This window comes from Mustela nigripes, chromosome 6 (assembly GCF_022355385.1).
Source record: "Mustela nigripes isolate SB6536 chromosome 6, MUSNIG.SB6536, whole genome shotgun sequence".
Classification (NCBI taxonomy): domain Eukaryota; kingdom Metazoa; phylum Chordata; class Mammalia; order Carnivora; family Mustelidae; genus Mustela; species Mustela nigripes.
Genome location: NC_081562.1, coordinates 77031859 through 77047699, shown reverse-complemented (window position 1 = coordinate 77047699; position 15841 = coordinate 77031859). Strand labels below are relative to the sequence as shown.

Sequence of the window (15841 nt, the reverse complement as noted above, 5' to 3'; positions counted from 1 at the left end):
AGCCATTCTTTCAGCCACATTTCTTCTTCTCAAAAGAGATGAAGATCAGATAATCCTGTTACTCAGTTTGTGAATAGCAAGAACAAAATTATTGGCCTAGTGAAGATTTCGGCAAGCAAAAGTGGAGAGATGAAACAGTGGCGGTAAGTCATAAAAAAAGAAATTAGGAGGAACCGTAGAAACTATGTATTACATACAGGAAATGCACTTGAAATATAAAGATGTAAATTGGTAAAAATAAATAAATAAAAGGATTAAAGAAGCTATACTATGCAAAAACTAATCAACAAAACTGAGATGGCTATATTAAGTATGAGAAAACATAAACTTTAAACAAGGTATATGTCCAGAGATATTAAAGGATATTTTATAAAACTTAAAGGATCCAGTTATCAAAAATATATAAAATCCAAATTGTATGCACCTAATAACTGTGCTTCAAAATATACAAACAAAAACTTTTAGAATTGGAAGAAGTATCTAAATTCATAATTATAATCAAATATTTCAACATTTCTCTCTTAGTAAATCATAGAGCAAGAAAGAAGTTTGGCAGGAAGGTAGAAGACTAGAACAAGACTATCAACCAACTTGTTCAGTGACATTTATAGAGCATGCTACAATGAAACAGCAGAATACATGTTTATGTCAAATGCACATGGAATATTCACCAAGATGGACCAATGCTAGATTGTCAAATAAGTCTCAATAAATTTGAGGACTGAAATCAACAGAGACCACTGCAATCATAAGTTAATATCAATTTTGAAAAGATACTTAAAAACTTTTAAAGTTTGGAAATTGAACAAAGCATTTGTAAGTAACTTATAGTTCAAAGAAATCACAACACAAGTTTGAAATATTTAATCTAAATGACAGTGAAAGTATTTTCTTTTTTAACATTTCTTGAAATGTGGCTGTTGTCTTACTTTGTATGTTGTTTTGGAGAAGACTGATGCTAGTCTAATCCTCTCTTCTTTGTACGTTAATTCCTTAAGAGAAAGTGTGAGGATCGTTTTCTTCACTTATAAAGTTTAGTATTTTTTACCAGATTATGTCTTGGAGTTGGTCATTCCTAATCCATTTTCTGTACCTGCTGTGTGTTTTCAATGCAAAGATTTAGATTTTCTTTTATTTCTGAAAACTGTGTTATAGTTTATATATTAATTCTATTATATGGTTTTAATTTTCTTCTACAGAGACACCAGCTATATGTATGTTGAATATTCTTTGTTTTCCATTTTAATCACTTCACTGACAGTACTTTTCTTTTGATGCCTTTTATTTTTTTCTTCATCTCATTTGCACGCTCTTGGTTATTCTGCTTTCCTTCAATTACTTTTACTTATTCATAATTTTTAGTAGACTCAGTTCTACCTTCACCCTATGTTGTATTTTATTCTTCATCTATGATATGATTTTTGTCATTATCTTCTGTTCCTTTGCTAAATTCAATCAATTCTCACTCCAATCTTCCTGTTTTTTTTTTTTTTTCCTCCATATCTCCTCTTAATATTTATATTCAGATTCAAGGTACTTTTTTTATATCCTTAACAAAGAGGAATGTTTTGTATTTTATTTCTCCTATGTTCAGGAGAACTAGGAAAAAGTGAGAATAAAATAGTCCTTGAGGTTGATTACCTGGGAAAAGTTAGGTTGTAAATATACGGGTTCAGGAGTAAAATAAATGTTAACAAATAATTTTGCGAAACCGCATCTCTAGGAAACATCTTTTCAAAAACAGTTTAAAAGCTTACCAAATAATTTATAGTATGGTATAACCTTTTAAAGGTTTTGCTATTCCAAATACTAACACAAAGCGTTAACTGTATTAAACCCAAGCTGTTCTGGTGATTTATTTATTGGAGTTATCGCTCCGAGAAGAGAAGCATAAATTGAAGCATAAGTGGTTTTTGTAGTAACCTGAATAATGGTCCCCCCAAATCTCCGATCCTAAACTCTGTAATCCAAATTTTCACTTGTATATGTTAATTTATATGGCAAAGTGGGCCTTCAATACAATCACATGTATCCTTACAAGACGGAGGTAGAAGGAGATCTGACTACAAACAGAAGAGGAAAGGTGATGTAACCATTGGAGGCAGAGGCGGGAATGATAAGGACAAAAGCCAAGGAATACAATCAGCTCCCAAACTGGAAAGGCAAGGAACAATTCTCTCTTAGAACCACCAGAGAGAGGACAGCCCTGGCAGGGCTGTGATTTCAGTTCACTGATACTGATTTAGGACTTCTGGCCTCCAGAACTTGAGAGAATAAATTTCTGGTTTTTTTTTTTTTTTTTTTTTAAGCCTCCAAGCTTGGGTAATTTGTTATAGCAGCCACAGGAAACTTATTGTTATCAAAAGGAATAAAGTGATAGCAATTTTACCACCTAAGAGATTATACATTAGAAATCATCTAATGAGCTATTACATTACATGTGGCCTATAAGTATTTATTTCCTGGATACCACTGTTGTGGGAGAAGATAAACAGAAATTCACTATGAAAACTAAAATAAGTCTGTATGTAACTTCGTATCTGTTCTAAAACTTTTGAATGAACTTATAGATAATGATTAAAAATCCAACCAAATCAAACCAAATCTGGTAGATTCTTTAAAAAATTAATGAGAAAATATATTTTAAAGGCTTTAAAATGGTCTGCATTCCAATATTCAAGTGTGGCACTAAGTGTCCTTCAGCTCATGAGAAGTGTATGGTTTCCTTTACTTACCTCTCCACTCTCTACTGATTTTATGGGTCTGCTTCATAAACCAGGAGAGTCTAATCTCACATCTTTAAAATTTCCTTTATGAATAGCAATTGCAGGATTTTCTGTTTTAGTTTTTTTAAGTGACTGTGTATTTAAATCACTTATTTACAATTAGAGAAATCCCATAGGAACTCTTCAGAACCCTAAATTCCTTAAAGGTATTATCAGAAGATTTGGGTGAATGAAAGCAATCCAAGGAATAATTGACAAGATGACATTTTCCATAGCAGATTCTAAAGAATGAGCAAAAAGGATTAGCTACTCAGGAACCAAACCTGAAGGACAACTTGATGTAGAAGCAGATGGACCAGGCTGGAGATTAGAGAGCTTCCTTTTGCTACTTTGGGTACAACCATGTGAAGCAACTCTGATTTGTCCACCCACCTGGCATTTTATGCCTCTCTAGTGTGGTCACCCAAACCAAATTTTCCTGAGTGCCTGGAGACAGACCGTGTCATGGGAAGAAAAGGAGATGTAACCAAGTTGGTTCTGCTTGTCTTGAAGAGTCATCACTGATACAAACATTGTTAGATTAATTGGAAGTTTAAAAAAGAAGAAGAAGAAGAAGAAGAAGTAAGGGAAAAGAAAGGAAGAAAAAACAAGAAACTCAATCAGGTTCTTAGTGAGAAACTATTTTAGGGCCTTGGAAAGGTCACATTCTTTTTTTGATCATTAATGAGCTGAGATTTTTGTACAGTCCTGCAGTAGCCTTGAGGTACAATTCCTCTGGCTGAGGAGTGTTTGATTATGCTAAATAAACAGAAAAATACATTCATTGTTAATCCTGGAGATAGATTATTCCCTTGGGGGGTGGCAATAAGAGAGACCAGAATGATTTTTTTTTTAAACTTAGATAATAAAAACAGTATTATAAAAATAGTGTGTCTATTTTTCTTCTGTTCTGCAATTGAAGCCCAGAACTAACTTGTTTGTCAATTAGGGCTTAGCACACAGACTGTTAGGATCAACTATGTTGTTTAGGGTGAGATGGAAATACTCTATATATGATATATGTGAAATCCAACTGAATAATTAAAGGGAGAAATAATGTATTTCTCTTTTGTTTAATATTAATATTATAGATTTTAGGATTTTAGGATGCAGATTGGAAAAAATTTCTTCATCTGCATCATTTAATGGTAGAGTGATTTGTGCCAGCTCCTTCTTATTACAGTGAATAAAGGTTAAACCCATAAGACTCATGTAGCCAAAGCATCATCAGTAGATCTGACACTCAAATTTATGGTTTAAGACTCCTAGTAAATTATTTTTTTCACAGAGCTCCTGTGTTTCCCAAGATTTCTCAAATAGTAAAATCCTTCACAAACTGAACCGCTTGGAATATTCCATTTCATAACCGATTAGCGATTTCTAAAATATACATTCCAAAATAGAATTATTTAAAGAAAAAAATAGGCATTTCTGCTCAAATCAGAGAAAGTCATGAATATGTAGAATCAATAGTGTCTCTTATGCCAAAAATGCCAATCAGTAAATCTTTTTTGAGAGCTGGTTTGCTCAGTTAGTAGGGTAAATAATCTCTCTGGAGACAGAAACTGTTTATTTTAGCAATTTGCCTCTTTACTGTACTGAGTACTTTAATTCCACAGGAGGAGAGCTGAAGTGAATAGAATAGAACTGCATCTATAATATTTATGCATGCTGCAAACAAAATATATTAAATATTCAAGTTTTGCTATGCTCTTCATCAGACCTGTTTTAATCATTTCATTCTTTCTTCTGTATGATGGCCACTTTGGACTGTTACCTAGTGCCTTCTAATACTTCTTATCATGGCCACAGAAACTTTATGTATGATCATTTCCTAACCCCGTAACTCCAGCCAAAGAGGATTGTCTTTCCATTTCTTTAAAGCTGTAAGCTTCTCAAATTATTTCAAGTTATGGTGTAAAAAAACATGGTGTGCTATTTTTGACACATATATTTGCATTTAACTCTTGAGTCTTAAGCCACTATTTCTCGACCTGAGGCTGTTCAAAGAAGCTGCTTCTTACACATTCTGAGAATTCTCAAGGACAATTTAAAACTCTTGATCACTTGATGATTACCTTTGGATGGTATCTTAAAAATAACATAAATGTGTTCTGATCTTCTCAATGACCCCTGAAGAGCTTAATTATTCCCATCATTTTGGTCCTGGAGTTCATGTTGTATTGGTGTCAAGTAGCACTATTTTATTGTCACTGGCTGATAAGAAATAAACAGACATGCACTCCATGGTAAGTGATAAATGTGCACTAAGTGATACCCAAATGTCAGCATCACTGACCAAAAGGCTTCACAGTAATTAGGATTGAGACACGATAGGAGAATTCAGTCATCTGGTACAGGGCTGCGAGAGGCAAATTAATTGTGGCAAAGCAACATCCACGATCATATTAAATCAATGGTTAATTTCAGTATTGCTAGTCTTGCAGCTTTGTCTAATTTTTTAAGCTGACTTTGTTATGAGCTGTAAGGACAAGAAGTTTATAACTAATTTTACGTTGTATATATTTAGGTACATTTTAATAATAATTACAGTCCCCCTGGATAACTTGTGCTTGTTTGGATGACTTGTTTGGTTTTAGCTGTGCTTTCCTTGAGTTTTAGGACACAAGGCCAATAAAGATAATAATGTAAAAATCTAAAATCTTTCAGACAGAGGGTCCTTTGGGCAATTCTCAAATCACATGGTACCAGCAATTGTCTTCTCAATATTTGACTCTGGAAATAGCAAATACCTAAGCAGTTAATCAATTGATCACTGTTTTTTGAGCACAGCAGATTGAGGAAGGAAGTGTTAATTTATCTCATTAAAAAAATATCCGTTTGACCATGTTCTCAAAAGCAGTCTGAAATCTCTTCATCTATAAACCACAAAAAGGTAGAGAAACTTTTGAGCACTCTGGTTTAGTTCTGCTTCCTTAAGGAAGTCATTTTAGCTTTATGAAGATATTTCATACTTTTACTTTACTTCAACAGCTTATATCATGCATTAATCTGTCCTCCTCCAGACATTTTATTATTTTTGTTAGTCATGGGTTTAAGCAATATAAGCATAATATAAATGCTGTTATGAAAATCCAATGTAAATATCTAAACGCACTCACAACCATTTCTGAAACTATTTGAAAGCATCAGTTAATTTGTAAGAAAAGCAGCTAAACCTGAAACCAGTAAATGTCACTTAACTGTTTACACTTCTTTTACTCACCATATCCAATCGACTTATGAGTTCTCTTGATTTGGTCAATTATGTACCTTTAAAATCTGTCCACTTTTCTTTATTTTTCTCCACCACAAGAGGATTTGGGGCCACCATCCTTTCTCACCTGGATTTTTCTATGTCCTTTTGCAAAATTCCTTATGCAAGAACTAGATGACTGAAGGATGAGGGAGACGTGGGGCAGCACCAACTTGCCCACAAGTCCCCACTGATAAGCAATCTCTAACAGGTGAGAGCCAGCCTCAAGCACACGAGAAAGCCCAGTTCACAGTAGCAAAGCCACATACCTGACCTGCTGCTGACCCAGATGTGTGAGCAATTAATATTTATTGCTATATGCCACTGAATGATTGTGGGTGTATTTCTGTAGCAATACAGTGGCAATAAATACCATAGTTCACTTAAAATTCTCTGGGTGTTTTTAGTACTTAATTAGTGCATGCTCCTTCCCATTGATGAATTGGATTCATAGCCTGTGCGAATAAACTTTCCCAATGAATTCTGAAATCCCTTGGGAGTGTGTAATTATACACATTGTTCTCTCTTAGCAATAATGAAAAAAAGTGCGAGACCACTTGGCAATGGTGACCCTTCACTTTCATCATTGGGAATGGTATACATTTAAAATGTAAAAAAAGGAAGATTTCCATGCCCATGGGCCTTTTCTCCTATTCTTTTACACTCAGCTACGGCACTCAGTTCAGCTAAATCAGCTCCACCTTATCAGGGAGGAAGTAACTTTGAGCAGACCTTGCATGTGAAACTCTGTGCTCCCTATAAGGAGAGCTATGCAGTTCCCCGATCTAGGAGTTTTAGAAGCCCTCTTTCTAAACTGCATGTATCCATTGAAAAGTAATGGTGGTCCTAGTCTCAGTAATCAGACAACCAAAAGAAATTAAAGGCATCCAAATCAGCAAAGAAGAAGTCAAACTATCACTCTTTGCAGATGATATGATACTATATGTGGAAAACCCAAAAGACTCCACTCCAAATCTGCTAGAACTTGTACAGGAATTCAGTAAAGTGTCAGGGATATAAAATCAATGCACAGAAATCAGTTGCATTTCTTTACACCAACAGACAGAAGAAAGAGAAATTAAGGAGTCAATCCCATTTACAATTGCACCCCAAACCATAAGATATCTAGGAATAAACCTAACCAAAGAGGCAAAAAATCTATACTCAAAAAACTATGAAGTACATATGAAGGAAATTGAGGAAGACACAAAGAAATGGAAAAATGTTCCATGCTCCTGGATTGGAAGAACAAATATCATGAAAATGTCTATGCTACCTAAAGCAATCTACACATCTAATGCAATCCCTATCAAAACCCCAACCATTTTTTTCTAAAGAAATGGAACAAATAATCCAAAAATTTACATAGAACCAGAAAAGACTTCAAAAAACCAGAGGAATATTGGAAAAGAAAGCCAAAACTGGTGGCATCACAATTTCAGACTTCAAGCTCTATTACAAAGCTGTCATCATCAAAACAGTATGGTACTGGCACAAAAACAGACACATAGATCAATGGAATAGAATAGAGAGCCCAGAAAAGACCCTCAACTCTATGGTCAACTAATCTTCAACAAAGCAGGAAAGAATGTCCAATGGAAAAAAGACAGCCTCTTCAACAAATGGTGTGGGGAAAATTGGACAGCCACGTGCAGAAAAAGGAAACTGGACCATTTCCTTATACACACAAAAATAGACTCAAAATGGATGAAGGACCGCAATGTGAGAAAGGAATCCATCCAAATCCTTGGGGAGAACACAGGCAGCAACCTCTTCAACCTCAGCCACAGCAGCTTCTTCCTAGGAACATCACCAAAGGCAAGGGAAGCAAGGGCAAAAATGAATTATTGGGATTTCATCAAGATCAAAAGCTTTTGCACAGCAAAGGAAACAGCCAACAACACGAAAAGACAACAGACAGAATAGGAGAAGATATTTGCAAACAACATAGCAGATAGAGGGCTAGTATCCAAAATCTATAAAGAACTTATCAAACTCAACATCCAAGGAACAAATAATCCAAACAAGAAATGGGCAGAAGACATGAACAGACATTTCTGCAAAGAAGACATCCAGATGGCCAACAGACACATGAAAAAGTGCTCCACATCCCTCGGCATCAGGGAGATACAAATCAAAACCACAATGAGATACCACCTCACACCAGTCAGAATGGCTAAGATTAATAAGGCAGGAAATGACAGATGCTGGTGAGGGTGCGGAGAAAGGGGAACCCTCCTACACTGTTGGTGGGAATTCAAGCTAGTGCAACCACTCTGGAAAACACCATGGAGGTTCCTCAAAAAGTTGAAAATAGAGCTGCCCTATGACCCAGCAATTGCACTACTGGGTATTTACCCTAAAGACACAAATGTAGTGATCTGAAGGGGCACATGCACCCAAATGTTTATAGCAGCAATGTCCACAATAGCCAAACTATGGAAAGAACCTAGATGTCTATCAACAGATGAATGGATAAAGAAGAGGTGGTATAGATACACAACGGAATACTATGCAGCCATCAAAAGAAATGAAATCTTGCCTTTTGCAACTGCGTGGATGAAACTAGAGAGTATTATGCTTAGCGAAATTAGTCAATAAGAGAAAGACAACTGTCATATGATCTCCCTGATATAAGGAAGTGGAGATGCAACATGGGGGGTGTGGGGGGTAGGAAAGAATAAATGAAACAAGATGGGATTGAGAGGGAGACAAACCATAAGAGACTCTGAATCTCACAAAACAAACTGAGGGTTGCCAGGGTGAAGGAGATAGGGAGAGGGTGTTGGGGTTATGGACATTGGGGAGGGTATATGTTATGGTAAGTGTTGTGAAGTGTATAAACCTGGCAATTCACAGACCTATACCCCTGGGGCTAATAATACATTATATGTTAATTAAAAAAATTAAAAAAAAAAAGAAAAGTAATGGTGGGAAGGGAGACTTAAGATTTATTGGACGTTTATTATATGTTGGGTATCTTAAGTCTATTATCTTTTTTTTTTTTAAGATTTTATTTATTTATTTGATGGACAGAGATCACAGGTAGGCAGAGAGAGAGGAGGAAGCAGGCTCCCTGCTGAGCAGAGAGCCAGATGCAAAGTTCAATCCCAGGACCCTGAGGTCACGACCTGAGCCGAAGGCAGAGGCTTTAACCCATTGAGCCACCCAGACGCCCCCTCTTATCTTGTTTAATTTGTATAAATTGACTAGAACTTTAAGAGGAAGTGGAATGAAAAACATTTTTACTATCTAACACTCTTTGGTGGTGGCACCTGCTGACCCTTCTTCACCACACCTGGTTCTGGTCCCCCTCCTTGTGTCGCCGTGTATTTGCCAACTTCCAGTGATCTAGAAGGGTAGACAGGAGGCCCAAGATGGCTAAATAAAATACACCAAACTCCCAGGGAGAGTCTGAGTCTTTAATGAGATTTGGAAATGTCAGAAAGAGTCACTATTCCTTTTGGACCACTGACGTGGAAGGCATAAATGGTCAGCATCCAGGATTCCTGCCCCGAGATTAGAAGCATATGCAGAGATGCAGAATCAACAGATGGAGAGTGTTCCCTGGGAACATTATTTAAGTCCTTATAGCAAGTCCATCTTGTAGGTCCCACTATTTGAGCCAATAAATTCCTTTTTCCCCCTTCTGTTTATTTGAGTTGAGTGTCTATCAGTTGAATTGAAAGAATTACGAATGTCTGAGGAGTGTTATCCTCATTTTATGGAAGAGGAAACTTTGTCTCCAAATACCACATTTCTTGTCCAAAGTCTCACAAGTAATAACAGATAGAGTTAGAATTTGATCACAAGTCTGTCCAATAGCCACGATCCTTTCATAACTGCATTTTTGAAAGTTTTTAAAAAATGTCCATACGGTAAAACTTGTATGCTGTAGAGTTTTAACAAATGCATAGATTTGGGTCCCTCCCACTCTTGCCATGACCTCTAAGAGTTCCCCGACGCTATTCCTAAGTAGTCAGATTCTCTCCCTACTCTTGCTGCCTGGCAACTACGAACCTGTTCTCTGTCTCTGGAGTTTCACTTTTCCCAGAATGTCATATAGATGGAATCACACAAACCTTTTGAAGCTGACTTCTTTCACTTAACACAGTACATTTGAGATTAACTTACTTTGTTGTATGTTGTCAACACAAATGTTTTCTGAAAGTATCCTTACAGCAGCATTTCAGTCATATCCTCATTAGAGTGAGTGGAACATATACAGGTTTTAAAAAGGGAAAAGGAGAAGAATACAGGGTTGCATAACACACTCCTAAGATTTATATCCACCTGGAATCTGTGGCTGTGGTCTTACTTGGATATAGGGACTTTGCAGATGTCATGGAGTTCAGATGAGGTCCACGCTGGATTAGGGTGTGGACCTACTCCCATGGCTAACATCCTTAGAAGAAGAAAGAAATCTGGACACAAAGTCACTCAAGGAGAACTCCAGTTGACAATGGAAGCAGAGATGGCGAGATGCAGCTATAAGCCAAGGAATGCCAAGGACTGCCTGCAACCGTGAGAAACTAGGACAGAGGCACAGAGCAGATTCTCCCTCAGAGCCAACCATGCCGGCACCTTGATTTCAGACTTGTAGCTTCCAGAAGTGATACAGCATAGAGTTCTGTTGTTTGAAGCCACGAAATCGTGGTCATTTGTTATGACAGCCCTAGGAAACTATTATAACTAAACTAATGAAGTATTCAGCACTATTTTCAAGGCAGCTTCTATCAAAACAAAGGGGCCTTACTGAGGAGATAGGATAAGTGAAGGCCCAGTTCTTCATCTCACAATTTTGCCTTAGGATGAGCTTGACTCAAATCTACAACCAAATTCGTAATAGCATCATAGGCACTGTTATATGTTATCCCACGTATCAAATTTGTTATTAGTAACTAAAAAGTGAAACCTGTTTTTAAGATATTATAAAAATGTAGAAAAGTAATCTTGGCCTCCCATCAACTAATTTTAAAGTCATCTCATCCAAAACCACTTTGTTTCTATTCTAAAAAAAAAAAAAAAGTTCAAGTTGTGGAGGGGACACCTTTCATCAATCTTTTTATTAACAACCTTCAGAAGATTATAGACTCAGGAAATTAAGTATTAAAATTTAATTAAGTCACCAAGTGACATGAAAAAGAAAAAAGAGCAAAGGAAATCCACATTCCTTTGGAGAAAAAACCTAAAGTACATTTCAGTCTGCTGCTTGGATTTCAGATATAAATAAATTGGGATATTTTTATTAGACTAAAAGTGTATATAGCATTTTGATACTTAAGATATGTAACTAAAAGATAAGAAATTCGGTCATCGGTAAATTATCATTTCAGAGAGGCCAAGAAAATTTTTTTTTTTTCCTTAAGAGATCCTTAAAGTATGTACACATGATATTGCTCTTGTTGACTGGGTTAAAAATATCAGTTAATATAGCTTATAGTAATCATCAAAGCCTTTGATTCTCAAATCTGGCTCCTTACCAGACACTCCTGAACAACCTAAAATGATATAGATTCCTGTTCCTCACTTTCCAAATTCTGATTTGGTAAGTCTGGACTGGGACCCAGAGACTCTATTTTATTTTTTCAAATTCTCCAGGTGATCCTGATGGGCAACCAGGTTTGAGAACCACTAACATGGAAAACACTCTCACAGAAAGAAGCTTTGATCTCCCAAAGCCTGTGGAATTAGAGCTAGAGTCAATCCAAGGTCAAATACCAAAAGCAAAATATTAGAATGGAAGTAATCTAATACTTAGGGTTAAGAAACAGAGTCAGGGTCCAAAAGGGAAATCAGGTTCCGGGGTGGAAGCAAGTTTCATGAAACAGGAAGAGAGGTTGGAATGCCAAAGATAAATCATAATCAGATCATGGAAGATTGTTAAGGCAGAACACAGGGAGCCCTGGGATTCAGAAGTTTGGGCTTAGTCCAAATCAGGATTCGGAGAAGGCTTTACCTGCTTCAGACCTGTCTGTAGAGTCACGCTTTTATGTGAATTCTTCTATTAGAAAACCAGCTCCTTCAAGATTGAACTAGCTGCTCCTGCTGCTGCTTCTCCTTCTCTTTCTCCTTTTCCTGCTTCTTGAGCATTTAGCAGTTTGTTCTAGTGTCTAGCATTAGATTGAATGATATTTACTGAGATCTTCAAAATTGAAGTTTTCCACCAGGTAATCTTATTTCAGTGAAATAACGCCGGTGTGTGTTCACATGTGCACACAGGCAGGCTCAAGTGTGTGTCTCTTTACATCCGTATATTTTTTGCAGAATCTTTCAAACAATTAACTGTTGCTTAAGAAGTAATATTTATTCTGTGCTATTGAACTTATAAAGAAACCTTCCAAAAATGAATTTTCAACTTTAGGTAAATTGAAAGGACAGTTATTATTTCTTGGGTAACAGTAAGACATTTATTTCTTTATAATTTGTTTTCATTCATAAAAAGGACAAAGCACAGTCCTATACTACTCCATTGAAAAAATGATAAAAAATAACTAAAAAAATCAATTCAATATTTATCAGTATCAAATAAAATTACTACCACCTTTCCTGAATTACAAAGAAACAACAGATATGTCTATATCTATATAAAGTTTAATCAAGAATCTTGCGTCTTAAGCAGATGATACATTAGTTAGTTTGACAACAGTTGAAAACTGATGGTCCCAGTCAAATTTGTACAATTGTATGAGGAAATGAAAAGCTTGAGTTATCAGTGTATGAGAGATTTTAATCTACCTTATCTCCGTCACGAATTTAAAATTAAACAACCAACCTCCAAAGTCTGTTTTCTTCTTACCTTTCAGAACCATTTCATGCAAAATCTAGCCAGGTTTGCTCTTTATTGCACTACATTAGAAAATAAAAGGCGAGCATGCATTTGGCAAAAGATTTAGTTGTTGTCGATTATATAAAAATGCCCAACATGGGTCACATTGCAAAAGGAAAACCCCAAAGTGTAACAATGAAAACACAAGCATTTGTACAGAAGGCTTACAGCATATTTGTTTCCCTAAAGTATGAAGAGATTTTGTTTCCTTTTCAAATAATTAGGTATTTTATGAAATCTGGTAATGATTTTAAGACTGTTGACATACTTCCACTGGGAAATCATCCATTTCACTTATTTTTAAAAAGTTTCATTTTATAACAAAGAGTTGAATGTAAACTAATGAAATATTTATTGATATTTTCATAATGAAAACTCTAAACATTTACACATAGATATATAGTACAAAAATTATACAAATTAAAGAAAGGGGGGGTAAAGTAGTAATAGATCTATTTTGCTTCCTGTAAATATTTTTTTATGAACCTATAAGGTATCCTTTCTAAAAAGATAAACTCTATCTCTAATTAGCTAGCAAGGTTGTGCTAATAAAATAGGATTACACCTCCTGAATCATCAGACATTGCACTATTTCATGAGCCAGCTAATCCTTTATTACTCCATTTCTTTCACATCCACACTCAAATACATTTGCTTGCACACCATGGAGAATGAAGAAATGTGCGTCTTCCTTTTTACAACTTATAAAAACCTGAAGCACCAACGCTTGGGAGACACCATTGGACAGACACATTACCTGTCTCCTCCTGGCCTTCCAGTACGCATACTTTCAAGGTACCATTAGTAATATATTGATTTGGTATTTTTAGCCAGTTTTCAGTATTGCATTGAAGTGGGAAATGAGCTTAAAACTAAATTTTAAAAAAATAAGGTATATTGTGGGTTTTTTTTCCGACCTCCAGGTGATTTCTTGAGATCTTCAATAATGCAAGGTTTTACTTAGAAATGAAGCACAAAAACAAAGATACTAGAATATTATTAGATCACACTGATATTCATTTAACTGTCATTTATTCCTAGCTGTGTAAAGACTGTCACATCTCAAAAAATGGAAGCACTCTACTTTTCAAAATTCATCATCCCATGTATGAATAAATACAGCAATAGGATGATTCTCTAGATAAGAGCTGTGATTTTTGAGGTTTGAAATTGACAAGAAAAGCATAAAATAACTTTAGAACATAATATCAAAGTAAAGAAAAATCTTCATATGGTATGTTAACTTTACTACTAAGCAACTAACTTAAAAGTATTACTGATTCTGAAAGACAAATATTTAGAAAATTACTTTCTTCCAAAATAAGAATACTGATAACAAGTTGTAGAATTGGCTTTCAATATTCAGAATCTTTTAACTCATCCAGTAAAATGAACTGGTCATGGAATTTATGTCAAAATGTTTCAGTTATACTCTACCTTTTGTTAAGACAACTCAAAATGTCATGAATGATAGGGGCCATTCAAAAATATGCAGGACCCGAAACAGAGAATAGTACAAGAGACTGTATTACTCTTAACATTTACCACATACGATCAACATTTCAACCTCTATTATATTTCACAACTTGTTATTAAGTTTAAAGCACCTGTGTACGGTGATTTTTACGTTCACTCTACAGCCTATAGTATTGAATTGAACACTGTAACTTGTCCCATTGGATTAAGTCATGCAACTGTCACAGAATCAGGTTAAGTGGTTTATAAGGCATATTGGAACGAGTTAAAAATTATTTTATATCCATTTAAAAGTTTATTCTTTTGGATGAAAGGGTTCCTGAATGCCTCAGTCATGACGTGTGTTGTAAATCAGTTGGATAGTTTGTTAAAGTGTAATTTATTTGGCTTTGGGCGGAGCCACAGGAATTGGAAGGAACTGTAGTCATCATAGGGATGGAGATGTCCTCTGAGCTGGGCCGGGAACAGCAGCTGTCACACCACGTTCAGATTGCCAAGTAGACAACAATGCCAAGGGCAGGCAGCAGGAAGCCGAGAAGACTTGGTGATAGGGCAGACACGCCTGCAGAGTAAACCAAAAACGGGCACATTATTTCATTGAGAATGGCACTATTTCTCATTTACCCTGCTTGGGGAAAGCCAGAGTAGACAGGCCTGAAAAACAAATTGTTCCTTAAAAAAAAAAAAAAAACAACTCTGTACATCAGTGATTTAAAGAAAACAAAAACACTTGATCAAGAATTTCATGCATGAGAGCAAGTGGCTGTTTCTATAACACACTCCTATAAATCATTTCTGATAAAATCACAAGTGTTTACGTTTTCCTGCCAGAAGGTGTTGTCAAGAAACATATGTAAATAAGCAAACAAACAAATGGAAAAAAAAAACCCCACATATGTAAGGTGTTAAAAAATAAGATAAAAAGATATGCTAAAGATATTAATAATGTTACCTGGGATAAAAATATCATGGGTACACCGAATAGATTTTGCAAAATTTAATATCCAATGATTTTAAGACATTTAGGTGCTTACCCACAATGATTTGAGGAATATATTCTTGATAATAGTAAATCATCTATTCAAATTTTTATCTAAGAAAAAATTGTCCTGAGATATAGTGTTATGAATTAAAATTAAATATGATGTAATGCATTATGGATTTATATTACATCTTGGGCTAATTACAGCTAGAAAGGCTCCTCCTGTGGTCAAGTTTATGGGTGCAGATCTTGCCTACACTGGGATTCTTGAGAAAAGGCTAAAAAATGGGATCAAGAAGGCACACTCTTCCTTTCCACTCCCCACATCTCTTAGGCTTCCTTTAAAGAACACACTGCTGGAACGAATGCTGAGCTAAAAAATACAAGCAACGGCTTGTAAATATAGTAGATCTGTGTCAAGTTGTAGAAGTTAATTTGAAACCTTAAAACCTTATTATCTACCGTGTTAACAGAGCCCTTTGGATTCCTCTTATACTGGGAAGAGTCAGGGTATTTCTCTTGCATCACAAGTC

The 15841-nt window shown here is 35.6% G+C and overlaps 1 protein-coding gene across 2 annotated transcripts in view; it reads right to left on the bottom strand.

The window, feature by feature from the left end:
* Positions 1 to 12524: 12524 nt before the first annotated feature.
* CNTN1 (contactin 1) overlaps positions 12525 to 15841 on the bottom strand; it is a 353970-nt gene continuing 350653 nt past the window's right edge. For both annotated transcript variants that reach the window (XM_059402902.1, XM_059402901.1), the window contains one exon: positions 12525 to 14888. In XM_059402902.1, coding sequence (XP_059258885.1) covers positions 14812 to 14888 — 77 coding nt within the window. In that variant the 3' untranslated portion in view covers positions 12525 to 14811. The remainder of the gene's footprint in view (positions 14889 to 15841) is intronic.